The sequence below is a fragment of the Carcharhinus amblyrhynchos genome, chromosome 27, assembly GCF_965287045.1.
Source record: "Carcharhinus amblyrhynchos chromosome 27, sCarAmb.v2.hapA, whole genome shotgun sequence".
Lineage (NCBI taxonomy): Eukaryota > Metazoa > Chordata > Chondrichthyes > Carcharhiniformes > Carcharhinidae > Carcharhinus > Carcharhinus amblyrhynchos.
Window position 1 is genome coordinate 34,153,793 of NC_137350.1, and position 27,987 is coordinate 34,181,779.

At 42.1% G+C, this 27,987-nt stretch overlaps 2 protein-coding genes across 2 annotated transcripts in view; one reads left to right on the top strand and one right to left on the bottom strand.

Annotated features, from left to right (window-relative positions):
* Positions 1–7,676, top strand: part of LOC145359304 (ADP-ribosylation factor-like protein 5B) — a 40,308-nt gene extending 32,632 nt beyond the window's left edge. The window contains exon 6 of the mRNA XM_080213882.1: positions 1,557–7,676. Within this exon, the coding sequence (XP_080070008.1) occupies positions 1,557–1,605 (49 nt within the window). The 3' untranslated portion in view covers positions 1,606–7,676. The remainder of the gene's footprint in view (positions 1–1,556) is intronic.
* A 1,010-nt stretch (positions 7,677–8,686) lies between these two features.
* LOC145359330 (uncharacterized) lies at positions 8,687–26,966 on the bottom strand. Its single transcript, XM_080213927.1, has 5 exons — positions 26,917–26,966; positions 14,048–14,147; positions 12,692–12,866; positions 11,288–11,480; positions 8,687–8,766 (listed from the first exon to the last, which is right to left on the bottom strand). Exons 2-5 carry the CDS (start codon positions 14,129–14,131, stop codon positions 8,703–8,705), a joined length of 516 nt encoding a protein of 171 aa, XP_080070053.1. The 5' UTR covers positions 14,132–14,147; positions 26,917–26,966; the 3' UTR covers positions 8,687–8,702.
* Positions 26,967–27,987: the final 1,021 nt, after the last annotated feature.

Consider the following 27,987-nt stretch of genomic DNA (forward strand, 5'->3'; position numbering starts at 1 on the left):
AAGAACTTGCCAGACAATCCAGCAATTTGGATTTTTTTATTTGATCCAACTCTGCTTTAAACCTTCAGTTGCTGGGGCATTTCTTTTTGTGACAACCAAATAAACTAAGTCAAACTAACTTGGGGGCAAAGCAAGAAGGGAGCCGCCTGAGTCAACAAACATAGTGGAAAAGAAACGTTAAGGGTTCAGTAATACACCCCAGCCCCTGCAGGGTCCAATGGGCATGGAAGACCTCAGTGGTGTCTGTGCACTCCACATGCCCTTTCCAGAGCCACCTGGCTGTGAATATAGCTGTAGTAGCTGGGCAGACAGTTGGATCAGAGACTTCCTTGGTCACCCACTGCCTGGCCCTGTTTATGGCAATCTTGGCCAGGCCCAGGAGCAGGTTCACTCATCCTGCCCCCTCTGCACCACTTGCCTGACAATCATTAACTTGAGACTGAAGTGCAAACAAAACATCAATAAAAGATTTTTTAGACGACTAAAAAGGGAATGCATTCGATAGAGGCACTAGGGTAGCTGAAGAACAAAATGCATCAAATTAATTATTTCAAATGCCTGCAGCATCAATAAGCAACGCTTTGAAATCCGTTCTGTCAGAGTGAGACATAATTCTGCTGCTAGCAAACACCAATAACAAAATGTGGTTATTTATAATGAAGAATTTGTGGAAGGATTTTGTACCAGACATTTGAGCTTTACTCTTGCATTTAGACATCACTCTTTGCAAGACATGACTGAGTGACAAAGTAATGCATCATTTGCCAGGCCTAAACACTGCTATTGTTTCGTAACAAAAAAATCATTCCTTCAGTGTAAGAAGCTTGAGTTTTATAGCTTATAAAGCTTTGTGAGTGCATCATCATTGAAAAGTGAAGGCTTATTTCTTCAATTTCCTCCAATCAAGTTCTCAAATGAGCAGAATATATTAACTTCCGTTTGTTCCTCCACTTCACCCTCACCACGTAATGTAGCTCTTGGTGTGGAATGGTGGCAAGATTCATTGGGCTATATTTGCACACCTTTGCTGATGGGGTTGCGTGAAATGGGGTTGGAACAAGTTTATTTGGAGCAGTTGGGCCGAGTGTCCTGTATCTGTGTAAATTTTTTTATTCATTCTTGGGACATGATGTTGCTGGCTGGCCAGCATTTATTGCCCATCCTTAATTGCCCTTGGAAGGCAGTTGAGTCAACCACATTGCTGTGGCTCTGGAGTCACATGTAGGCCAGACCAGGTAAAGATGGCAGATTTCCTTCTCAGGGACATTAGTGAGTCAGATGGGTTTTTCCAACAATTGACAATGGTTTCATGGTAATCAGTGGATGGTTAATTTCAGATTTTTTTTTTATTGAATTCAAATTCCACCACCTGCCGTGGCAGGATTTGAACCCAGGTCCCCAGAACATTAGCTGGATTAATAGTCCAATGACAATACCACCAGGCCATCTCCTCCCCATCATTCTATTGATGTCAACTCTGCAGGATGTAACCTTCCAGACCTGAACCATTTTTAATAAAGCTATGTTTATTTATGTTTGTTTTCCGACTCTTTCAGACTGGGTCAAGGGCTGGAATGGATGACACTGAAAACGGCAGCAAAATAGAGGTTGGTGCTGGCGAGCAAGGGAAAAGAACTTTCTAAAGAAGTGGCTGGCTTGTCAGCAGCTGCAGGAACAGATGTGGATCTGTGCCTTGTTTTTAAAGAGAATTATTGAAACACGAAGCAAAGTCCCCTGGCTGGAACACATGAATTGTGGGGCACAGAGAATCCTTCATTTTCAACCTGCCAGGCACAGCAACTGAAAGGCAACCATCTTGGTACAGCCTGAGATAAGCTAATATACTGGAAATGCTGGATTAAACAACGGAAAAACGACTTGTGCTGGATTTTAAGCGCCTGCCATCCAAATTGCTGAGCGAATTCATTTTCTGGGATGGCCCGGGAAACAAGACGTGGAAGCAGACTCAAAGGGCCGAATTGCTGCCTCCTGCACTGTAGGCATTCAGTGGTTATTCTATGGGCCATAGTGCATTGTTTAAACCGAAAAGTGAAGGCATAAAAACTTCTTGCAAACAGCAGCACGCCAAAGTTTCTGTGGTAACCTTTTTAAGTATGTGGTGAATACGCATGCTGAGCTGGCTTAGTAATTGTTTCCAGTGTTAAGTCAGAAACCAGAGTTGTATGGCCTGAACTTCGGGATGTACATTTTACATTTTTGTCCTGACCGGCAAGAGTATTTAATTTTTATTGAACCTCAGGAACAGTTTGGCTCCTTGATCGACTTGCTGGAGTTGTTTCTTTTATATTCTATCGAATGAAGCACCATTAGATCATTGATCTGTATTAGTCTGTTCTAGGGCTTGAATCAAAAGTCAAAGCTTTGAAGCTTCAATTAAAGAGGAAAAGCTTTTATACTGTCGTTCCTCATTCAAGGCTAGACCTGTGTGCTGCCTCGAAGCTGCTGGGACGCAGGAATGAATTGCTGCAGTCATCAACAGCTTAAGGCATGAAAATTCTTGGGAGGCTGTTGAACTTCAGACACGTACCTCATTACCACTTTGGGTGGTTCAAATTCAACATCAGCCCTTTTCATTATAGAACGTGCTGTCTATTCCTTATTGTTGGTGGAAAATGAGCCTACACATTCTCAATAATTATCAACAATATCTGCCTTTGAGCCGGCCTTGTCATCAGTGCAATGAGTGGAGGGGTGACTGGGTTTCAGATGAGTAGGCTATTCTACCTCTGCCCTTTACAGGAAAGTGACGTGAGGATCAGTGCTCTGGGGATGAGAACCCAAAGCCAGGGGGACAACGAGGAAAATTAAATAGTCCATTGACGGGGGCTTGGCTACCGTTTGGATTTGATTTGTTTTTTTTAAATGGGCAGCAGAATTCAGAAGTGCACTTGAAAAGTGACGAATAGTTCTGGAAATCTAATGGCAAGTGAGACTTCTGTAATGTGAAGGGTGGAAATGAAGAGACCGACTAATTCAGTAACAGCGTGGTCCCAAATACAGAGGGCCTCCTTCAGCCTCTGGAGAGGTTGATACTTTCATGGGGTGGCGGAGGGGGTATCTCTGCCAGAGGTGGTAACTCTGCTCTTTGTCCTCCCAGACACTGACAGACTTATGATGTCCTTTCAGCACTAACTTCAATGTTTTACTCGTTACACACTTTATTACCAGTCAGTGTATTGTGGAGTGATTGAGGAGAAACTTTAAAAAAAATATATAATTCAAGCAACATATTAACTTGTAAGTCACCTTCAGGGTTAGTACATCATTTGTACTTTTTAACATTGTTCCAGGGCTAGGTGAAGGTACGATGCAATGTTTTCGATAGGACAAGACATCACATTAAATCAAATTGATCATCTTGTGGAATTACCAAATGCTGGAAAAAAAAACAAAACCTGAATAAATGGAAATGATTTAGAGTTCAGAAATAGTTTGTATGAGGATAAGGACTTGACTCTACCTGCAACAAAGCTTTGCAGAGCTCCCTGCTGCAGGAGCAGGTGTTGGAAATTTAAGTTTTTATGGCCATGTTTTTCTTATTTTCCCATTTCTTCCCTATGCCTATTCCTGCTAGGTCATGATTTCCCCAGCCTATTCCAGCAGCAGCTATCGGAGTTTAGTTTATTCTCTCCTCGGCAGTTACCCGGCATACTTCACTTCCTGAGCTCCTTCTGCAGGCACCCTATCTTGCTGCAGCCACACAAATTTAAATGTCTTTTTTGCTCTTGCATGAAGAACCCATGGCTCTTGTGCATGTGTCCATAAGCCAGTTTCCTCCCTCGTATCGATCCCTGTTCATTAAGACTACTTTCTTTGAAACTGTAAGGTAGCAGTGCTCAAGCTTTGGTTGTGTACAGAAGGGTTTAACCAGAAGGACTTTAACCTGGTGTTGTGAGACTACTTATTGTAGAAAGGTGAAAAGCATAATCCTTTCTTGCAATCAGAAATCTGACCTTAGAATGAGCAGATAATTCATTTTTCTGAGTTCCTGGTTCATTTTGTTTGAAATTTGGGGTGGTTGGAAAGAGTTGTACTTGATATTATTGGATAAGTCATTGGATCTGTTCACTATTCAGCAACATTTAATTTATGTAAATTGATTTTAAATTGTGATCTGCAAAACCTCCCAAGTTGCAAATATTGAGCAAATCTGCTGCAAGTTTGTTCTCCAAATTAATCATCTTGGCCTCAAATGAATAACTGCTTACATACAATGGCTTGACATGGAGAGAACGTAAAGGAACAATTGTGTAGATTTTAAAGTGCATTGGAATGTAATCTGCACTTAATGACCACAATTCATTTTTTTAAGGCTGGAATTCAATCTGTGCTATATAACCGTCTTAAATTGCAAATATTGTAAGCTTCATGTCAACTTCACTCTGCACTGCTACAGCCACACCTCATGTAATTGATATAAATCCGCTAGGTTATCCTGTGTTTTATTGGGTGCAGTGCAGTAAATCAGAGTACTAAGATAATTGCCTGTTGCCGTTGTGCTTTCTACCTCAAGTCTTGATTAATGACTATCTGAGAATAGGTGGAGTTCTCTTTTTTACTTTAAGTACTGTTTTGTTCACTTACCAAAGTAACTACATCAAACAGAAGATTTGGTGATGAGATTGCAGCTGAGGTTCTGACAGTGGTCTAATGGGTCACAGCACCACCTAGTGTGATAGGAGTTCAGAAAGAACAGCAAGTCTTCCCACTTTTGTTCTGTGCATTAGCCAGGGTCAGGCTGAGACACTCGAGCTTTGTTTTGCCTGCTTTAACAATACCAAAATTCCTGCTTCTAATGTTTGCTTGGTGACTCCTTGAAATGTTTCTTTGACATGGAGAGCTATAGGAGTGGGTCTAGAAACAACTGGGGTCGAATAACCTGTCAACGGGCTTGTGCATGAGTTGCTGCTGGAATAGTGACTAATGAGAATGGGTCAGAGAATATGGGTGAGGTGGTGAGCCTTTCTCAATCAAGGATTCCAGGGTGGGGGATGGTAAGCTTTGAGGGGAAACAAGGCAGTTTTTAGTTCATTTTAAAAATGCTGCAGGCAGTAAATCAAGACTGTCAATCTGAATATTGGAGCAGGGCACTTGGTATTCAAGAACTCATGTGAACTGCTTGATATAATCAGTAGTTTGCTTTATCCAAGCTCCCAACTGTCACTGTATTAACTTACATGCCACACCTCAATGCCAATTCACTTGCACCTGTTCGCTGCCTTGCCTGTGAACTGCCAGACTTGTGGCTTCTGGGATTTCATGGAGCTTATTAACCATCTGTTTATAACACCGCTTTGCATGTTTAGCAGGATTTTGTTCCATTTGTAAGTTCAATTATGTTCATGGGTGTGAAAAAGGGGTTAAGTCAAAAGATCTTCTCCCTCCAATCATTTGAAGTAAATGATCTGATAACTCCTCATGCTCAGAAATCCACATGATACAGAATTTAGATTGTTAAAATACAATAAAGTGAAGATATTTAATGAAGCCATGGTCATTTAGATGTACAGGGAAACATCCCTTGAATTACTTGAACATAATTTCTGAAGCTAGTATCTTTTTTTAATTGTGTGGTACCTATGTGAGAACTGAATTTAACACATCCGATTCCACTGCCTGTGCTGGGAGATGGTGCACTGAATTGAAGCATTCTTTTGTGATTTTTTTTCTAACTGGATATGTTGGGTTAGGGATATTGAAGGATTCCCTGAATTTGTCCTTTGTGGCCAGTGAGTGGGATGTGATTGTGTTGAGCAAGTCTCCAAAAGGCAGACCCAGATGACCTGTTAGTTTCAGGAAGAGGCTGAACATCACTGTAATTGTTAGTGTGTCTTGGGTGCTTCATCCACGTGTTAATTATGGGGAGGGCTGCAACTGACAAACTTGCTGTTTGTAAAATATTGCTTGCAGAGGATACTTCCCCCTCCCTGATGTGTAGGTCCAGTAAGTCTAGGTTTTTAATCTGCATATGCAATTGATATAATATGATCAGAATACGTGCAGGAGTGTGCCCTTCTGGTCACATCATCTTATGGTCTGAGAGACAGCATGTGTGAATGCTATGTTGACTTTTGTTGCAGGTGATTGTGTTTGGGATGGAAATGTGGGCACTAAACATAACTGATAGCTTTGGAATTAGCTGGTTGACATTCGCAATGTTAAATTGAGCAAGAATTATTCTGCATGTTTGGTAAAGGTTCAGTTTGTAAGACTCTTTCCCCATATTGTCAGGATGGTTGCCTGTAGTCTACCTCTGCCCAATATGTCAACGTGTAGTCAGCTACCAAGATTTTTTTAACCATTTTAAATCAATCAATTTGTATATAAAAATTTTACTTTCTAAGAAATCCTCAGACTTGGATTATTGCAATGCCAGTATTTTACTATTAGCACTCCAGCGTGTATGGGATTTGAACAGTCCCTTGTGTGTACATTTTTATTTTTTTGGCTTCTGTTATGGACATGAATGTGTTTAATTTTGCTGAAATGATCAAACCTTTTCCAATTTTATTTCTGACTCTGAAAAATGTCTGTTTAATCTAATCTCAGATGTGGGTGTAACTGGCAAGACTGGGATTTATTGTTCAGTGCTAGTTACCCCTGAAGTGGTGCTAAACCTTTTGTGTTGCATTCCTTGTAGTGGTGATGACGTCTCTGAGGGGATAGAATTCCTTGAGGTAGTAAAGATGTTGGTTTTAACGATCAGCTGACACTATTATCCATTTGGTTTAAATTTTTGGAAATGTTGAACTTTCACATTTCCTAATACAGCACACAGAAACAATCTCCATTCTTTTAAAGGTTGTTAAACAATTTTAAGTGCTGCAAGTAGAAATGGGAGGTATATTCAGTCATTAGTGAAACGGTTACGGATACATGGTGACATCAAATGATCCATTCATTTTCGATATTTACTTTTGTAGGTGAGTTGGGAAGAAATTGATTTGACCAATTATTTTTAACCAGCTGAACTGCGTCGTTTTTCCAGTGAGAATTTGTAATGGATGCTGTTGGAACCCAGTACTTGGTGCTGAAGGGCATTATGTTTATTTAAAATAAACAACCTGTTACTATCCTTGTGCAACATATTCATCAAGAATGGTGCAATGCCATCACTAGTTTGTTTGATGTGCACCCTTCCCTGAACCAAGCTGTCAAAAGACTATCTTCCTGGGACTAGGCTTCAAAGTATAGATGAGGGTTTAACATTTTGGGAGCCTTTGAAGATAAAATGGTCCAACAGATTTCACAGAAACACTCCTACCTCCAGAAACTGCAAACTTAATCTCTATGGAGACTGTACTGAGTGCACATTAATTACCATAATTTTCTCTCCACTTTCCAAAGACAAATCATTTCCATAAACGTATTTGTTATGTCTAGATCATTTGATCATGTAGCTTCATTTTCAGCCTCTGATGGCAGGTATTCAGCTGTCTGCTTCACCTTCATTTTTCTTCAGTTCTGAATCTATTTAAGTATTAATATTTAACAGGTGACTCACATCTGAAGTGAAGAAATGAGCCAGTATTGAAAAAGACATGTTACAGATAACATGGTTACACTCTACTCAATATACCGTGTTGAAAATACATGTAAAACATTTTTCATTCCAAGACATGTGATAACGCATGTGTTTTAAATAAAAAAAATGTACTTTTTATCCTTTCATCTCTGATTTTTGTATTTGATTGTGGGAAGTAAGCACTGGCAAAGCCTGGAGAAAGGCAAAGTGTGAGGACAATATTTCCTTGCTGTCTTCCCACTTGGGTGAGCAAACTGATCTTGATCCTGCCTCTCAATTATTAGTCGGCCATTAGGAGCAATTATGCAAGAGTTGTCTGGCAGACATTCCAGGTTGTTTATTGAAATCCAGTTTCCAATTTTATTGTCCCAATTGAGCCTGACAAAGGGAAAACTGGTCCTGCCATTGCAATTTGGGTTTATGTCCTTGGAATGATGGGCAGGAACATTCCTCCACCCTCCCACATTGTAATGCTAAATCGCCCCTTAGATTAGGGGGTTTAGCAGGATAAATGTGTGGGGTTACAGGGACAGAACAGAGGGTGAGCCTGGGTGTGATGCTCTTTCAGAGTTGATGCAGACTCAGTGGGCTGCATGGCCTCCACTGTAGGAATTCTGCTTATCTCTGCTGGCAAACTATTGGGCATTTGCAGATCTTCTGTTCTTGCTGCCTTTATTCCCCGGGAATTGTTAAATGAAAGCAAGTCTTTTACTTTTACCATTCTAGTTGCCACAATAATGTATTTGTGGCCTAATCACTGCAATCAATTTACAATCAACCCAATCATGACATAAGGATAACTCTTAGGAGCTTCGGGGACTATAGGTTGTCACCTTTCCCTCCCAAGCGTGCTACATGTCCTGCTTGTGGCATCTCAAATGACATGCATATTGTATCCAAAAGTTTGAAGTGATTATTAACTACAGTTGCAACATTGGGGAAAGTGAAAATACCATCTATATTTGCTTTTGTGAAAGTGACAATTTGGAATGAACAGCTTCTGCTCTAATATCTACAGTATTTTATTCATTAACAGAAGTTATGAATTCACTGTGCTCAGTATTTACATTGAGTCACTTAATTGTATAGTTATACATGATTAAATTAGCATGGAAGGTATTTACAATAAATATGGCTGTGTACAGGTGTTCTTCAGTTAGGACAAGGAAGGACTCAGGCACTGCCAGGTATCGCTGTTTTCCCAGTAGTCAAACTCTTTCCTGTGAGAAAATAAACCATTAAATTCATTGTATTCACAGTTCTTACCTAAGCAGGCAATATTTCTCTCGTTATTTGTCCCGGGGGTAGGAAGAATGGAAGGCACCAGGGTTGATAAATAACTCCCTTTAAATGAGGCATATGGACTAGGAAGATACCATGTTCAATTACCAAACAGTTCCCTTAGCCAATCTTCCAGAGGTGCTACAATGTTTAGGGGGTATGAGGTGGGTGGCTAGGTAGGATGTGCCCTACTGTGGCATAATGGTTAGCACTGCTGCTTCAGTGCCAGGGACCTGGGTTCAATTCCAGCCTTGGGTGACTCATAAGAACTAGGAGCAGGAGTAGGCCATCTAGCCCCTCGAGCCTGCCCCACCATTCAATAAGATCATGGCTGATCTGTCGTGTCTCAGTTCCACATTCTCCCAGTGTCTGCATGGGTTTTCTCCAGGTACTCCAGTTTCCTCGCACAGTCAAAAGATGTGCAGGTTAGGTTGATTGGCCATGTTAAAGTGCTCCTTAGTGTCAGTGGGATTAGCAGTTATGGGGGATAGAACCTGGGTGGGATTGTTGGTGCAGGCTGAATGGCCTCCTGCACTAGGGATTCTCAGATTTCCAGTTGTAGAGTGAATGGTTGGATTAATATTGGCTCTGATTCTTCAACATTTCACTTGTCTGCTAATCATTATCCAGGTTCAAGCCTTGCTACTGTTTAGTGCCACACCAATGTACTAATCAACAGACCATCTCAGCATTTTTGTTGAGCTTGTTTGAAAGGCCGGTGGTTTTGGAATGCATTAACATTTTTCCAACATGTTATATGCAGGGAGGATAGGTAGTGTGCCATCCTCTTTCTTGAACCGATCACCAGGCAATGTATTTGGCTCAGAACTTCTGTAGCAAGGTGCTGAGTACTGATATCTCATTTGCAGCTTCCATGTCCCAAGTGCGATTTGATTGTGATAAAAGAATATTTTTATGATCAAGATTATTATTTTCATCCTATTCCTTTAGAACATTATCAGATAGTGATGAAAGCAAAATGCTGTGGATGCTGGAATCAAATGAAAACAAAATGCTGGAAAATCTTAACAGGTCTGATTAGTTAAAAAATCTACTGTCAAAAGTAGGCTTACATTAACACTGCAATGAAGTTACAGTGAAAATCTCCAGTTGCCACATTCAGATGTCTGTTTGGGTACACTGAGGAAGAACTTAGCATAGGCAAAGCACCTAACCAGCACATCTTTTGGACTGTGGGAGGAAACTGGAGCACTTGGAAGAAACCCCTGCAGACACAGGGAGAACATGCAGACTTCTCAGACAATGACTTAAGGATGGAATTGAACCTGGATCCCTAGTGCTGTGAGGCAGCAGTGCTTGCCACTGTGCCACCCAGCATCTATGGGAAGAGTGTAGAGCCAAAGTTTCCAGTCTGGATGACTGAGGGTCATCCCTCAGCATAGAATTGAACACAGAACATTACAGCGCAGAACAGGCCCTTCGGCCCACGATGTTGCGCCAACCAGTTACAAAACAATGACCCACTAACCTAAACCAATCCCTTTTCGTCCATAAACCTATCCACGGATCTCTTAAACGCCCCCAAACTAGGCGCATTTACAACTGCAGCAGGCAGGGCATTCCAATACCTCACCACCCTCTGGGTAAAGAACCTACCCCTGACATCCGTCCTATAACTACCCCACCCTTAATTTAAAGCCATGCCCCCTCGTGCTAGATTTCTCCATCAGAGGAAAAAGGCTATCACTATCCACCCTATCTAAACCTCTAATCATCTTATATGTTTCAATAAGATCCCCTCTTAGCCGCCTTCTTTCCAGCGAAAACAACCCCAAATCCCTCAGCCTCTCCTCATAGGACCTCCCCTCCATACCAGGCAACATCCTGGTAAACCTCCTCTGCACCCTCTCCAAAGCCTCCACATCCTTCCTGTAATGTGGGGACCAGAACTGCACACAGTACTCCAAGTGCAGCCGCACCAGAGTTATGTACAGTTGCAACATGACGCTGCGACTCCTAAATTCAATCCCCCTACCAATAAACGCCAAGACACCGTATGCCTTCTTAACCTTATCTACTTGATTCCCAACTTTCAGGGATCTATGTACACATACACCTAGATTCCTCTGCTCATCCACACTATTCAAAGTCCTCCTGTTAGCCCTATACTCGACACATCTGTTATTCCTACCAAAGTGAATTACCTCACACTTCTCCGCATTAAACTCCATCCGCCACCTCTCGGCCCAGCTCTGCAACCTGTCTAAGTCTTCCTGCAAACTATGACATCCTTCCTCACTATCTACCACACCTCCGACTTTGGTGTCATCAGCAAATTTACTAATCCACCCAACTATACCCTCATCCAGATCATTAATAAAAATTACAAACAGCAGTGGCCCCAAAACAGATCCCTGAGGCACACCACTTGTAACTGAGTTACGAGTTCCAGAAAGGGACTTCAACCTTGTACAGATACAGTGAGCCTGTTAGACTTACTCTCTCATGATCCTGTTTCTACAGACAAGCCCTTCCTCACAGGGGCAAAGCTGGTTAATGCTGTAAGCCAGGCCTCCGTCAGGGACATAGCAGTTCATGCCCAAAGTCAACTTCTTCTTGCAGATCATCTCGCCATGGTGTCTGGCACAGCACATGGAGGCACCACAGTCTTTGTCCAGTTTACAGCGAGCCCCTGGAGGAAAGATACAGGAACTGTTTAACTCCACATTCCACTGGTGTGATGGGAATAGTATGGCAGAGTGGTTCCAACTCTGTTAAAATTGGCTTAATAAGGGATGTTAAAGATTACTGTGTCACCTTTTGATTCCCCTCCAATAGAAAGTGTACTCAATTAATAGGTGCAATAGTTTGCCTAGTTTTCCCTATCTGTCCCTCCAATTCCCACATTCAATATTCCATCCACATTCCTGGTTTGTCATAGAGTGTGCAGGAATTAGTGATTAATTGCTAGAGCAAAGCTGTGAACAAACCCAGGATGAAAATCTGAGTGCCAACAAAATAGTGTTGCTCTTTCATTTTCTTTGATCAGAGTTATTGGCAATGGGAGAGAAATGGCTCTTTGATAGAGCAGGTTTCGAACCCTGGTCCTCAGAACATTAGCTGAGTTTGTGGAGTAATAGTCTAGTGATAATACCACTAGGCCATCACCTGCCCATGACGAGCTTAAGATATGAGAGAGAAAAGTCTAAAGTTCCTGCAAACAGAAATGAGAAGAGACTCATATCAGATTTCTTTCTTCCATCCCCCTCCTCCTCCCTGAGTCAAATTCCTGTAGAGACAGGCCTGTGGTTATCAGAGGAGCAGCCACAGAGAAATGTGGTTAAATAGAAAAAAATGACAAAGGCATCAATTTTCAGATATTTATTCTGAATACTTTTCTGGGTCCCCCTACAATCTTTAGGAGGCTGTAATCATTGCAATCGAGTTAATTGGAGATTTGGATGATCAATCAGCATGTGTACATGGACTAACATGGTCATTTTAAAGAGAGACCGGCTTTAACTTTTTACGAGGAGGTAGTGGAGGGATGGGTAGAAGAAGAGTTATGGACAAAGCAGATAGCCTGTTATTACTTGCACACCCTTTCCAACACCCCAACCAACATTGTACAAGGTACCCTGGCAGCAAATTGAGTGATAGGCAGTCGTCACAGACTTTGCAGTGGACCCTCATTGGGTCTTCAGATCCAACCATCCTAAAATAAGCATGACTAGAAGTCAGATACAATTCTTCTAGGGATTGTTCAGATTATAAAAGCTCACTGAGGGCGTCATTAACCATGTCAATTCCAGTATTTGTGGTGGTGGAGGCTGCAGTTTAACTCTTCTCACCATTACTTGCAGTGGTATAGGATGACTGGTTCTGACTGCGTATTTTTCTTACCTTCATGCCCCTTGGGGACAGTGAAGTGACACTGGCCAAACATGCAGCTGAAACCCTGAGAGCACTGACTATCCCGGCGACAGAATTGACCTTCGTGTCTTAAGGGGACGCACACACCAAAATGTCTGTCACAGAAAAATCCCACTCCACAGCCATGATTATGTTCACACTGCATCTGCACAAGACAATGCAAAAATATTTTAATCTAGAACTGTAAAAGGTCAACTTTTCAGAATGCAGTACATCAGCAGAGTGCAGTCTGTCCTCAATTCTGCAAACGTGTGTTTGGATAAGTACATTGCCTGGTAAACATTAGCAACTTCTAGTAAGCTGCACAAATATACTCAACTGTTTAGACAAACACAACTAATAGTTCAATTTATATATGCACAGATCAGCAAAACTTCTGGCTCAGAGGCAGGGCTGCTTAAAAAAAAAGGGAAATACTGCTGGAATTATTTGGCAGGAATTTGTCTCCACAATTAATCAAGTAATTTCATTAAAATAGATTTCATTAATAAGTCATGTTTTTTTGGTGGACTGCAAAGTTTGGAGCTAAATCCAAAAATAATTCAAACAAAGCAGAAACCATGAACTAATGACTGCCCCAGGCTACAAGGTTTAGTTAGACTGGCTGGTGAACTAAGAGTAACATGAACAATGCCAGAACTGTCTGGCTAAAATATTATGTTGGCTAAGTCTGCAACAGTCTTCAGACTTGATATCAATCTCATTGCCAATCTGTCATCTCAATCCTATATAGACTCCTTGTAACATCCAGACTGACATGTTTAGCCTTGAATCCCGGTTATCATTTATACACACCAACCTGCTAAAGTGTGTGGAAGTTACTCTCAGGAGTAACTTAGAACTCCTCAAACTTTTAGTTCATGTTATTTTTCCAGAATTGATTAACATTTCTGTGTTCAAACATTCAGGAATTCATTTAGACCTAATTTATGGTTCAAGATTTACTTTCTAACTAAAAGATATCGAAGTATAGTTAGCAAATCGCTACTTTGTATTTTTACAAGGAGCAGGGAAATAGATTCGAATCTCATAAGCTTTAGGAATAGTTTTTTTACAATCTCATTAAAATCTTTATCAACAGAAGCTTTTTTAAATTTATAAACTAATTACTTGTTTCCATTACCCAATCCCTTCTATTAGCAACTGTAAGATCATTGGAATCTATAAGATCATAGCTTTGCATAGTCAAGAGAAATGTAGCTTGGAACAGAGGCACAGCAAAAGGTCCAGAGTTATATCAAAAGCTGATCAAATCTAGAGCCAAATGATTAATAAGTTGGTAATCCACGCCCATCTGGAACCAGACCTTCGCCATCTCATACTCACACTTCTCTCTTGGTCATGAGGTTGAATGCCTGAGCTCCTCTTGGCTGAGATTTCTTCAGAACCTTTGAAAGGGATAGACAACATCCAGGCCCAAATGTAACTATTTACAGCAGGTACAAAACCCAGAAGGCAAAAGGAAAAAATGAACAGTTTTACTGTCTCACACATAGCTGAGGGCGGAAAAGAGAATGATAGAGATTCCTAATGATGGACCACTAGGTTGTGTTGAAGGTAACGTTTCCATAGACTCTGAAGCTCCTATGCTCTGGTTTTTTAATGCTTCCAATATAATCTCTGGCTGATTAAACTGTTTGTTCAGATAATGGGAAGGAGGGACAATTAGTTGTTAAGAGCTTAAAATTAATGGGATGTACCACCCAACTGACATTGAATCAACAGCACAAACAAGCAAACACTCTGCCCCGTGCATCCATTCCTAAGTGCAGGAGGGTGGCTGTGTTTTGCCATTAATCAGGGATTGCAAACACTGTGCATCTTAAACCACCTTCCACAATCCCACCACACCCACTCCCAACCACAACCCTCTGCATCCTTGTTTGTTGACACAGGAGAAAGAATACCGTCCCCTCCATTCTTTGCTGGATTTACCAACAATCACAGTCCTTAGCCTTCTTAAACTGTGCAATCCCTGTAAATTCATTTGAAAAACATGCCACCTCATTAACGGCAATTATCAGCTGTAGAAAGTGTGGAGTCAGATGACGTTATGGGATATATAATCGATTTTCCAATTATCAATGCACAGTAATATTAAACAATTTGTTTCATAATTTAAAGGCATTTGTTAGTTTAACTCAGGAGAAACCAAATCTGTAGAAGATTCAGTAACAAGAGGACACAGACATTGGTGAATAATCCAGAGATGAATTGCGCAAGATTGTTTTAAAAGCAGCAATGATCTGGAAGGCACTGCCTGAAAGTACAGTCGAAGCAGATTCAATAATAGCTTTCAAAAGAGAATATATTAAAACTTGAAGGGCAAGCAAGTTGCAAGGCTACAGGGAAATAACAAGGACTCAGAATAATTGGATAGCTTGTTCAAAAAGAGCCAACATGTGCAGGATGGGCCAAATGGTTGCCTTCTTTTCTCTATCATTCTATGAATGGAACTTTGTCTCATTGGCTGTTTTGTAGGCTGAGAACATGAACCCCAGCATTCATCACAAACTCTAACTCATTGAAAAGTGCATCCTCCACATCCTGTCCTATAAAAGTGCTATTGTCCCAGTCCTTGCTGACATTTATTAGACCCCCTGTCCCTCTAGTGTGAATCAAATTCAAAACCCCCCACATTTCAGTTACAAATCGCTGCCAGCTCTTGTTCATCTCTCCTTTAACCTCACACATGTAGCCTGTGTCCTTCAGTTCTCTGCGACCCTGGCTGGCATGGTGGCACAATAGTTAGCACTACTGCCTCATAGCACCAGAGATGTGGGCTTGATTCTAGCCTTGGGTGACTGTCAGTGCGGAGTCTGCACATTCTTCTTGTGTCTGCATGGGTTTCCTCCAGGTGCTTCAGTTTGCTTCCACAGTCCAATGATGTGCATGTTAGGTGGATTGGCCATGCTAAATTGACCCTGTGTGTCCAAACATGTGTAGGTTAGGGAGATTAGTTGAGTAAATTGTGGGGTTATAGGGATGGGGGGTGTGTCTGGGAATGATGCAGACTCGATGGGTCGAATGGCCTCCTTCTGCACTGGAGGGATTCTATGATGTATGAACCTCCCCACCTTTGTTTCATCATTGGTGACAAATCCTGCAGCCCCTTCTGCCCCACTCTCTGGGACTGCTGACCTGAATCTCTGTACACCTCAATCTGTCCCCAGGCTTCTCAAAAAGAATGGATATTAAAACCAGCTAGTAATATTACCATATTTCATTTAACAGTCAGAAGACTGAAACTACTGTCTTTGACCTCTTCCCATGACCAGCACAAACACGGTGCCATCACAACTGATTCCACTCCTCTCACTGTCTCAGGCCGGTCAAACTGTTCACAACCTCAGCATCCTGTTCAACTTCACGTTATGCTTATTGTTCTATATTTGCACCACAAAAACTGCCTACATCCCCAACATTTCCCACCTTTGCTCCTACCCTCAGCACATCTGCTGTTGAAACATGTCTCCAAGTCTGTGTTACCTCCAAACTCCACTATTCCAATGCTGATTTCCTATTCTTCACCTGCTGTACATTTTAAGTCATCCAAATCTCTACTGCCCATAATGCAGGCAGCACGGTCTCAGTGGTTAGCACAGCTGCCTCACAGCAGCAGGGAGCCAGGTCCAATTTTGGCTTTTGTTGACTGTCTGTTTGGAGTTTACAAATTCTCCCCATGTCTGCATGGGTTTCCTTCGGGTTCTCCAGTTTCCTCCCACAGTCCAAAGATGTATAAGTTGGGTGGATTGGCCATGCCAAATTGCCTCTTTGTGTCCCAATGTGTGTAGTTTAAGGGGGTTAGCAGAGTAAATGCATGGGGTTACGCGGATAGGACCTAGGTAAAATAAAGTGCTGGGTTGGTGCAGACTTGATGGGCCAAATGGCCTCCTTCTGCACTGTAGATATTCTTTGATATTTTACACCTGGCCCCATGTGCCTATCAAGACTATTGTGGCTGACTTACATTAGCCTTAAATTGGGAATTCTCATTTTTTTAACTTGCTATACGGCCTTTCCTCCAGCTAATAACATAACCTTCTATAGTCCTATAATATTTGCTCTCCCAACATTACTTCCCATCCAAACTCCCAATGTTTTAATTTGCTCTCTTCATTCACCATTCACAGCCAACTGCCCCTTCAGTTGCTAAGTCACACGCTCTAGAACTTCCTCCCTAAATTTCTGTGCATTTCAACCTCCCACTCACCCTCTAGGCCCCGCCTTAAAACCTGCATCTCTTATCAAGCATTTTATGACCCTTTCTAACATCTCTTCCTTTGACTTAGAGTCATGGAGACAAAGGTTTACAGCATGGGAGCAGAGTCTTCAATCCAACATGTTCATACTGCCCTTTTTTGTACCACAAACTGAGTCCCAATTGTTTGCATTTGGCGAATATCCCTCTATACCCATGTAACTGTCTAAATGCTTTTTAAAAGACAAAATTGTACCTGTCTCCACTGCTACCTCTGGCAATACATTCCAGATACCAACCTCTGTGTGAAAAAATTGTCCCTCTGGACTCTTGTATTTCTCCCTTTGGCATCGCTGATTGTGTCTCAGTGAAAGACCTTGAGCCTACATTTCTAATTAAAGGTGCTACAGCAATGCAAGTTATTCTTGCTGTGGAAAATACCTTTAATTACCTATCTCCAAAGAACATAAGAACATAAGAAATAGGAGCAGGAGTAGGCCAACTAGCCCTTCGAGCCTGCCCCGCCATTCAGTAAGATCATGGCTGATCTGTCGCGGCTCAGTTCCACATTCCCGCCCTCTCCCCATAACCCTTAATCCCCTCTCTCATCAAAAACCCATCAACCCGCGTCTTAAAAATATTTAGCGAGGCAGCCTCCACCACTTCAACAGGCAGAGAATTCCAGAGATTCACCACCCTTTGAGTGAAGAAGTTCCTCCCCAACTCTGCTCTAAACCGCCCCCCCTTTATCTTGAGGCTATGCCCCCTAGTCCTACTGTCTTTTTTGAGTGGGAAGAGTCTCTCCACCTCTATCCTATCCATCCCATTCATCATCTTATACGTCTCAATGAGATCTCCCCTCATTCTTCTAAACTCTAACGAGTACAAGCCTAATCTATTCAGCCTCTCCTCATAGCTCAACCCCCTCAACTCCAGCATCAGCCTAGTAAACCTCCTCTGCACTCCCTCCAAGGCTAAAATATCCTTGCGTAAGTACGGCGCCCAAAACTGCACACAGTACTCCAGCTGCGGCCTCACCAATGCCCTATACAGCCGCAGCAAGACCTCCCTACTTTTATATTCAATCCCCCTCGCGATGAAGGCCAGCGTCCCATTCGCCTTCCTGACCACCTGCTGCACCTGCAAGCTGGGTTTTTGCGACTCATGCACAAGGACCCCGAGGTCCCTCTGCACCGTCGCCTGCTGCAGTTTTTCTCCACATAAGTAATAATCCTTCCTACCATTATTCCTACCAAAGTGGACCACCTCGCACTTACCAACATTAAATTCCATTTGCCATTTCCTGGCCCATTCGCCCAGCCTATCTAGATCCTTCTGTAGACTCTCCCCACCCTCCGCACAATTTGCCTTTCCACCAATTTTGGTGTCATCAGCAAATTTCGACACCCTACACTCGGTTCCCTCCTCCAGATCATCTATATAAATGGTAAATAGCTGAGGCCCCAGCACTGACCCCTGGGGCACTCCACTAGTCACCATCCGCCAATCCGAATAGCACCCATTGACCCCCACTCTCTGCCTCCTATTTGACAACCAGTCCTCTATCCATGCTAACACCCTACCCCCAACTCCATGCCAAAGAGAGCAATATCAAATTAGACAATGAGGAAACATCCTTGCATTATCCCACTTCTGACTGTGTCCATCCTCACCTCACTTCATTCACTCATTGGCAGCCAAATATGCAACTATCTTGCCACTATCTTGCCTCCCCCCGCTTCTCATTAAGATGTTCCTAAAATGTTCTCTCTTTGCCCAAGAGTTTTTGATCAACTGTCCGAACGTCTCCTTCTTTAGCCAAATGACAATTTCTGACCAATTATCTTGGGACAGTTTACCAGGTGTTATTTGAATGGAAGTTGTTGTGGATTCCAGGCAAGTTGTGGAAGTTAATCGTTGTTGTGTATACATTTGCCCAGCAAAGAGAAATGCATCTTTGTATGTTGTGACCCAGCATAATACAGACCCCTTTACTAAGGAGAAGCTACTTGTAACGTCTCATTGCCAATCACTTCAATGAATTTGTAGCATTTTCCACTAAAAGACCTGCACGAATGGGCAATAATTAATGCTGTTAAAATATTACATGATGAAATGGGAAAAAGCTTTAGCATCATTCTTTGCAGGAAATATTCAAAGTTACGTTCTGTACTGCCGCTTAATTATAATGATCCAGATTAATCTAGTGGAGTAAGTATGGCCACGCACAGTAAACATGAAGTAGTTATAAGTAATTCTAGGCGTAGACGCCGAGGATCATTACTGTCTCTCTGTCTCCTCTTAGTCTGGTGGGCAGTATTTGCACAAATGTTGCTCCCAGTGCGACACCAGTCTTAACTCATTCAGATTTGATGATCTTAACACAGTGACTAATGACCTGCAGATAAAATGTTTGCCTGAGTTTTTCTATCGTTCTTAACACTCCTGTTTGTTAGTGGGCTTAACATATGCATTTGCTAAACTCCCTCTAAGCTTAATATCAACAGCCCCTAAAGACAATGCCTTGTAATCTTTGCTACATTCTTGATTAACCAAACAGTACTCAGTGATATTGGTTAAAATGAAATGTGGATGATATACTTCAGGACACCAGCACAGTTAAAATGGACAGGAGATGGTAGTGAATTGGTGTGATCAGGCGTGGATTTGAAAAGTCTGCAGATTGTAGGTGCGGAAGCAGGGCAGAGGAAAGCATGAAACTGCACAATTTTGATTGTAGGAAATGAAACTGATTGAAGGAAATGAAAATGATTGAAAGGAGAAGCTGGGAGTGAGTTGATATCAGAGGTGGGGGAATGTGGATAAAATGTGGAGGACAGTCTTTGTAAAAGTTCAGAAGAGAGGAAAATTCAGGGGGGACTGAGGTCAGAGTAAAATTGGCCAAAATAAAAAGTGTTTTCGTGGTGAGTCAGGTGAGGGGATGCTGGAATTATACCACCGCGCCCGCCATGGGAATCAGAGTGGGCGAGGGGTGAACAATGGAAAGGTTCATTGATGGGTTTTACAGTTTCGGAACGAACAAGGTGGGAAAATCTCAAACGTGTTTCAGCAAGGCATAGCTAGAGCTCTCGATAGGTGTGTAAACCTGGGCATTTATATCCTGGCATTTCATATTCACTTGTTGATGCCCCTTTTTCCAGTTCTTCTGAATCTGGTGGGGATTGGCACCCAGGATTGCCACAGCTTTTCTCCGGTAACTCAGCCAATCTTTCAGTGGCCAGTGAATCAGTGAGTGAGCAAAAAGATCATTTTGTGCGGCAAATGTACACACGGCAATGATGACGAAATAGCTGTTTCCTCAACTTCCCTGGAATTCTCCAGGTTCTAGAGGATATAAGTATCCAAACGGATTGAACTAAAGCAAATCTCACAAATGTCTCACAAATTTGATTGAGTTTTTGAAGGGGTAGATGAGGGCAGTGCAGTTGATGTTGTCTACATGGACTTTAGCAAGACCTTTGATAAGGTACCGCATGGCACATTGTTGCATAAGGTTAAATCTCACGAGATCCAGGGTGAAATGGATACAAAATTGGCTTCTTGACAGAAGCCACAAAGTGGTTGTAGAGGGTTGTTTCCAAACTGGAGGCCTGTGACCAGTGGTGTGACTCAGGGATCAGTGCTGGGGTCACTGTTATTTGTCATTTATATTTATGAGTTGGGTGAGAATATAGGAGGCATGGTTAGTAAGTTTACAGATGACATCAAGATTGGTGGCATAGTGGACAGTGAAGAAAGTTATCTCCGATTGCATCAGGATCTTGATCAATTGGGCCAGTGGGCTGATGAATGGCAGATGGAGTTTAATTTAGACAAATGTGAGGTGATGCATTTTGGTAGATTAAACCAGGGCAGGACTTACTCAGCTAACGGTAGGGCATTGGGGAGAGATACAGAACAAAGATCTAGGGTACATGTTCGTAGCTCCTTGAAAGTGGAGTCATAGGTGGACTGAGTGGTGAAGGCGGCATTCAGCATGCTTGGTTTCACTGGTCAGAACATTGAATACAGAAGTTGGGGTGTCTTGTTGAAATTGTAAAGACATTGATAAGGTCACATTGGAATACTGTGTGCAGTTCTGGTCACCCTAATATAGAAAGAATATTATTAAACTAGACAGAGTGCAGAAAAGATTTACTAGGATGCTACCGGAACTTGATGGATTGGGTGTAAGGAGAGGCTGGATAGACTGGGACTTTTTTTCTCTGGAGCATAGGAGGCTGCGGGGTGACCTTATATAGTCTATTAAGTATTGAGGGGCATAGATCAGCTAGATAGTCAATATCTTTTCCCAAAGGTAGGGGAGTCTAAAACTAGAGGACATAGGTTTAAGGTGAGAGGGGAGAGATACAAAAGTGTCCAGAGGAACAATTTTTTTTCACATAAAGGTGGTGAGTGTCTGGAACAAGTGCCAGAGGTAGTAGTAGAGTTGGGTACAATTTTGACGTTTAAAAAGCATTTAGACAGTTACATGGGTAATATAGGTATGGAGGGATATGGCCCAAATGCAGGCAATAGGAGTTTAAAAAAAAGGTGGCATGGACAAGTTGGGCCAAAGGGCCTGTTTCCATGCTGTAGACCTCTATGACTCTAAATCAAGTGTATTTACGAATCCTTAAAGCATTCTAAGCAATTAGTATATAATTGAAGAAGCCAGTAGTGAGGGTGGGGGGGAATAGTTTGCTGCCAAATCAAAAGATCACTTATTCAAATCTCCCTGATTCAAGCCTATTCCATTTTAATAAAATGAAATCAACTCAGAAGCTATTTTCTGATGAAAGGCCATCACCCTGAAACCATAACTCTATTTCTCTCTCCACAGGTACTGCCTAACCTGCTGATTTTTGCTGTCTTTATTTGAGCCATCTAATTGTTTATTGAAACACTTTGCAAGCTTTTCCGCATGGAGCAATCACGTTCTGGAACTGAACTGTAATAAACTGCCTCCTTCCCAATACAGAATCAGGCAGGTAGCGATGGAACTAACATTAGCTGCGCTGTGACTGCAAAACAGTTTAGTACAATTGTTTTCTCTGTAATTGCTAAAAGAAAATGTAGAAATGTGTGGTTTCTATTTGTAAGACTCTCATCGCTCTCTCTCTTACTTCTTTCTCTCATCCATAAAAGTCTTTATACTATTTTGACCAAAACAGTACAACAGGCTTTATAAAGGTGAAATTTGTTAATTGTATCTTAATTGCATTGTTAAGGTATACAGGTAAAGGGAATTGTTTAATTAATTCAAAATGACACCAGAGCAGGGTGACTTCTTGCGAGCATACTCTCTAATTCTATATTTTACACTGCTTAGTACGGCTCCTGCTTCAACCAAAACCTTGAGAAACTGCAAAGGGTTGTGAACGTAGCCCAGTCCATCTCACAAATCAACCTCCCATCTGTTGACTGTGTCTACACTTCCCATTGCCTTGGAAAAGCAGACTGTATAGTCAAGGACCCCACACACTCAGGACATACTCTCCTTCATAGCGAGGGGGATTGAATATAAAAGTAGGGAGGTCTTGCTGCAGCTGTATAGGGCATTGGTGAGGCCGCAGCTGGAGTACTGTGTGCAGTTTTGGGCGCCGCACCTGCGCAAGGATATTTTGGCCCTGGAGGGAGTGCAGAGGAGGTTTACTAGGCTGATACCGGAGTTGAGGGGATTGAGCTATGAGGAGAGGCTGAATAAACTAGGCTTGTACTCGTTAGAGTTTAGAAGAATGAGGGGAGATCTCATTGAGACGTATAAGATGATGAATGGGATGGATAGGATAGAGGTGGAGAGACTCTTCCCGCTCAAAAAAGACAGTAGGACTAGGGGGCACAGCCTCAAGATAAAGGGGAGGCGGTTTAGAACGGAGTTGAGGAGGAACTTCTTCACTCAAAGGGTGGTGAATCTCTGGAATTCTCTGCCCGTTGAAGTGGTGGAGGCTGCCTCGCTAAATATTTTTAAGAAGCGGGTTGATGGGTTCTTGATAAGAGAGGGGATTAAGGGTTATGGGGAGAGGGCGGGAAAGTGGAACTGAGCCACAACAGATCAGCCATGATCTTACTGAATGGCGGGGCAGGCTCGAAGGGCTAGATGGCCTACTCCTGCTCCTATTTCTTATGTTCTTATGTTCCACCTTCTTCCATCGGGAAAATCACATACCATCTGACTTAAGAGGAGCATGTTCCCTGCTGTGATCAGACTTTTGAATGGACCTCTCTTATATTAAACTGATCTTTCTCTACACCCTAGCTGTGACTGTAACACTACATTCTGCACTCTCTCCTTTTCTCATCCCCTATGGACTCTATGAACAGTATGCTCCATCTGCATAGCGCGCAAGAAACAATGCTTTTCACTGTATCCCAATACATGTGACAATAATAAATCAAATCAAAGTACTTTCAGCACAGATAAACAGCTGGGACACTGGGTATGTGAGCGGGGAGCTATGAAACTGAACAAAATCAATAAACTCTCTGGATAAAGGAAAACACTGTGTATTGCTTTATGTTTCTCCAAATGGCTTGAATCATCTTTGAACTGAGGTAAGGAAAAATTTCTTCACCCAGAAGGTGGTGAATGTGTGGAATTCACTACCATTGAATGTAGTTGAGGCCAACACATTGTCTGATTTCAAGAAGAAATTAGCTATAGATCTTGGATCTAAAGGGATTTAGGAATATGGAGGAAGGGGGATCAGGATATTGAATTTGATGATCATCCATGATCAAGGTGGGGCAGGCTTGATGGGCCGAATGGCCTGCTCCTGATTCTAGTTTCCATTTTTTATGTTTCTATGAATCATCTACACACAATTTGCCAGTTAACACAGCTCCCAGTGCATCTGCTTTTACCATTACTAAAGAATGAATGACCAGGGAATGACCCACTATGACTATAAACGTATGTTGGGTGGTCTGCTGATGTTGATTGTATTAAATTGAGGAAGAAATTCCCATTTTTTGGGGTTAAAAAATGAAACACTCCATTCAAAATCATGAAGGGTTTTGATAGAGCAAATAAGGGAGGCTGATAACAGATGTATGAAAGTTACAGATAAAGCCAGGAGGAGATGGGAGAATTTTAACAGCAAGTTGTAGAGTGATGAAAGAGTGGTGGGAGCAGATTAAGTAATAGGTATCAAAAGGCAATCGGATTATATTATTGAAAGGGGAAAAAGATGGGAGCTGAACTAGTTAGAAAAGGTCATTCAAAGAGTTGGCATAGACATGATGGGCTGAATGACTTTATTCTGTGCTGCATGATTTTACTCCAAAATACAGTGAGGACAGCTCGGTACACTTAACTGTTAAGTGGGGCTATTTATGGAAAGTACATAGAGGTCTTGGTCAAGCTGCCTCAATTTTCTGCATTATTTTCTTTTATTATTAAATCATGGGAATGAGAGCGCCACTGGTTGATCCAGCATTTATTGTGTCTCCATCCCTGAAGCCATTTAAGAATCAACCACATTGCAGTGGATCTGGATTCACATGTAGGCCAGACCAGCAGATTTTCTTCCCGAAAGGACATTAGCAAACCAGATGGGTTTCATTGGGGTGGCAAGGTGGCTGGAACTGTTGCCTCATAGCGCTAGGGACCTGGGTTCAATTCTGGCCTTGGGTCACTGTTTGTGTGGAGTTTGTACATTCTCCCCCTGTCTGTGTGGGTTTCCTCTCATTGTCTAAAGGCTTGTGGATTAGGTTGATTGGCCATGCTAAATTGACCTTAGTGTCTGGGGGATTAACAGGGTAAACATGTGGGAATAGGGCCTGCAGTTGGTGCGGTCTTGCTGGGCCAAATGCTGTCCTTCTGCACTGTAGGGATTCTATGAATAAATCAACAGTGATTTCCTTGGTCATCATTAGACCTTTTAATTCCAGATTTTCATTGAATTCAAATTTCACCATTTGCCCCATAATAGGATTTGAACCCAAATCCACAGAGCATTACCCTGGGTCTCTGGATTACTAGTCCAGCAACAATACCACTATGCCACCATCTCCCCTTTACCTCGAGCATGAGAAGACAGCAGCTGGATTTGAACTGGGTTACTTTTGATTGACAGTGAAATGTTTTACAACTGAGTTATATTCCCAGTCCCATTCTGTCCTTTCGACATCTATTTGAATGAGCAATTGAATCCAAAAATATTCATAGAATTCAAGGTACATCTTGCTCAAATCAACAAAGTTTTGTATTTCACATCTTTATGGATAGATTACTGGTTAAATGAGTTCTCACAGGTAAAGCACTGAGTGCAACTCCAACCACTGACAGTTTAGTTAGTAAATTAACTTGGATTTTGGAAATCTCAAATAAAAAACAGAAAATGCTAAAAAAGACACTTGGCAGGTCAGGTAGCATGGGTGGAGAGAAAGAGACAGAGTTAATGTTTATATATGAACATACAAATTAGGAGCAGGAGTAGACCATTCAGCCCCTTGAGACTGCTCCACCTCTTAATAAGATCATGGCTGATCTGATTAACCTCAACCCCACATTCCCCGCCTACCCCCGATAACCTTTCACCCCCTTGCTTATCAAGAATCTAACTGCCTCCACCTTAAAATACTCAAAGCCTCTGCTTCTATTGTCTTTTGAAAGGATCCCAAAGACTCACGGCCCTCTGGGTGAAAATAAATGTCTTAAATCGGAAACTCATTATTATTAAACAGTGACTCCAAGATCCTCCTGTTCAGATGATGATCTTTCTCCAGAAATCCCAAGTTTTATCCTGATGTGGCTCTGAGTGTGTGGATCTTGATTAGAGCAGCAGGGTTGGCACTGCTGCCTCATCATACCACAGACCCAGGTTCACTTCTGGCCTTAGGTCACTGTCTGTTTGGAGTTTGCATGTTCTCCCCGTTGTCTGTGTTCTGGTTTCCTCCCACAATCCAAAGATGTGTGGTTCAGGGTGATTGGCTGCGCTAAATTGCCCCATGATTAGGGGGATTAGCAGTGTGAATATGCAGGCTTTCAGCGATAGGGCCTGGGTAAGATCCTCTGTCAGAGAGTTAGTGTAGACTTGACCTGAATGGCCTCCTCCTGCATTGCAGGGGTCCTATGGTAAGCAGTTCAGACCCTACAACTAAAAGTTTATTTATTAGTGTCACATGTAGGCTTACATTAACACTGCAATGAAATGACTGTGAAAATCCCCTCGACTCTGTCCTCTTAGGTTAGTGAATATCAAAGTCAGTCCAAGATTTAATTCCTCTTTGCTAATTTGTCTCCCTTTACCCAGTGTACAGAAACAAAAGTGAATAATGCCGCTATAGAGTTTCTTCAAACCATAATTGCAGGGGGGAGTAATGGCCTAGTGGTATTATTGCTAGACTATTAATCCAGAAACTCAGCTAATGTTCTAGGGACCCATGTTCGAATCCCGCCACAGCAAATGGTGGAATTTGAATTCAATAAAAAAAAATCTGGAATTAAGAATCTACTGATGACCATGAAACCATTGCTGGAAAAACCCGTCTGGTTCATTTTAGGGAAGGGAATCTGCTGTCCTTAACTGGTCTGGCCTATGTGTGACTCCAGAACCACAGCAATGTAGTTGACTCTCAACTGCCCTCCTAGGGCATCTAGGGATGGGCAATAAATGCAGTGGCACCCATATCCCATTAATGAATAACCTGTTGAGCTGCTTTGATGCAACCACAGTGTGTAACTGAAGGTGTATTTATTTATTCTGCTTGAAAACTAATTCCTTGCGCAGGTCTTTGAATTTTCTATGTGTTAAATTACTTTAATGTCTTGTTTTCACTGCTTGTTACTGTTGCCTGAAATTGGTTTTAGTCTGGGGTCTTCAGCCTGATTTCGCTGCTTGCTAATGAGTATTGAAAAAGCTGGAATTGTACAAGGATCTCAAGAGATCTTCCATTCTCAGAGGGCACACTGGACTTGATGTGAAGGTTAGATTTATGAATCGGCGGAATTTCAAGACACCATCAGCAAATTCCCCTCAAAATCACTCACCATCCTGACTTGGAAATATACCACCATTCCTTCACTGTTTCTGGGTCAAAATCCTGGAACATAAGAACATCAGAACATAAGAAATAGGAGCAGGAGTAGGCCATCTAGCCCTTTGAGCCTGCCCCGCCATTCAACAAGATCATGGCTGATCTGAAGTGGATCAGTTTCACTTTCCCGCTTTCTCCCCATAACCCTTAATTCCCCTGTCCATCAAAAACCTATCTACCTGTGACTTAAATATATTTAGCAAGGTAACCTCCACCACTTCAACAGGCAGAGAATTCCAGAGATTCACCACCCTTTGAGTGAAGAAGTTCCTCCTCAACCCCGATCTAAACGGCCCTCCCCTTATCTTGAGGCTGTGCCCTCTAGTCCTGCTATCCTTTCTAAGCGGGAAGAATCTCTTTACCTCTACCCTATCCATCCCCTTCGTTATCTTACACGTCTCTATATATGTCTCTATATACGTCTTATATGTCTCTATAAGATCCCCCCTCATCCTTCTAAACTCCAACAAGTACAGACCTAGTCTATTTAGTCTCTCTTCATAGTCCAACCTCCTCATCTCCAGTATCAGCCTAGTGAACCTCCTCTGCACTCTCTCCTTCCGCAAGTGTGGCAACCAAAACTGCACACAGTACTCCGGCTGTGGCCTCACCAGTACCCTGTACAGTTGCAGCAAGACCTTCCTACTTTTATATTCTATCCCTCCCTAACAGCACTGTGGATGTACCTATACCACACAGTCTACAATGGTTCAAGACGATGGCTCACCACCAACTTCGTGGTTGGTAAATTAGAATTGAGCAAAAAAAATGCTGGTCTAGTCATTAATGCCCTTGATTCATGAGAGAATGAAATAAAATGTCTTTGCTCTATAAATTATTTCTTGCCTGAGGGGGTATCGCTCGATGATAGATAATTTGATGGCAGATTAAGCAGTTCCTGGTTCAAATCCAGGTGCCCTCTCATTAAAATGAACATACAAGTACAATATCTATCCAGAGCCAATGTAGACATGGGAGTATAGACAATGTGGTAGAATGTTTGACTACAGCTCTGCAAATCTCC

Excerpts from the sequence above, each read along its gene's own strand:
- LOC145359330 (XM_080213927.1), bottom strand. The coding sequence starts at position 14,131 with ATGTTGTCTATCCCTTTCAAAGGTTCTGAAGAAATCTCAGCCAAGAGG. Across the intron at positions 12,867-14,047 it reads CTCATGACCAAGAGAGAAGT|ATGCAGTGTGAACATAATCA; the intron begins GTGAGTATGAGA and ends TGTCTTGTGCAG. Across the intron at positions 8,767-11,287 it reads AGAAACAGGATCATGAGAGA|GAAAGAGTTTGACTACTGGG; the intron begins GTAAGTCTAACA and ends ATTTTCTCACAG.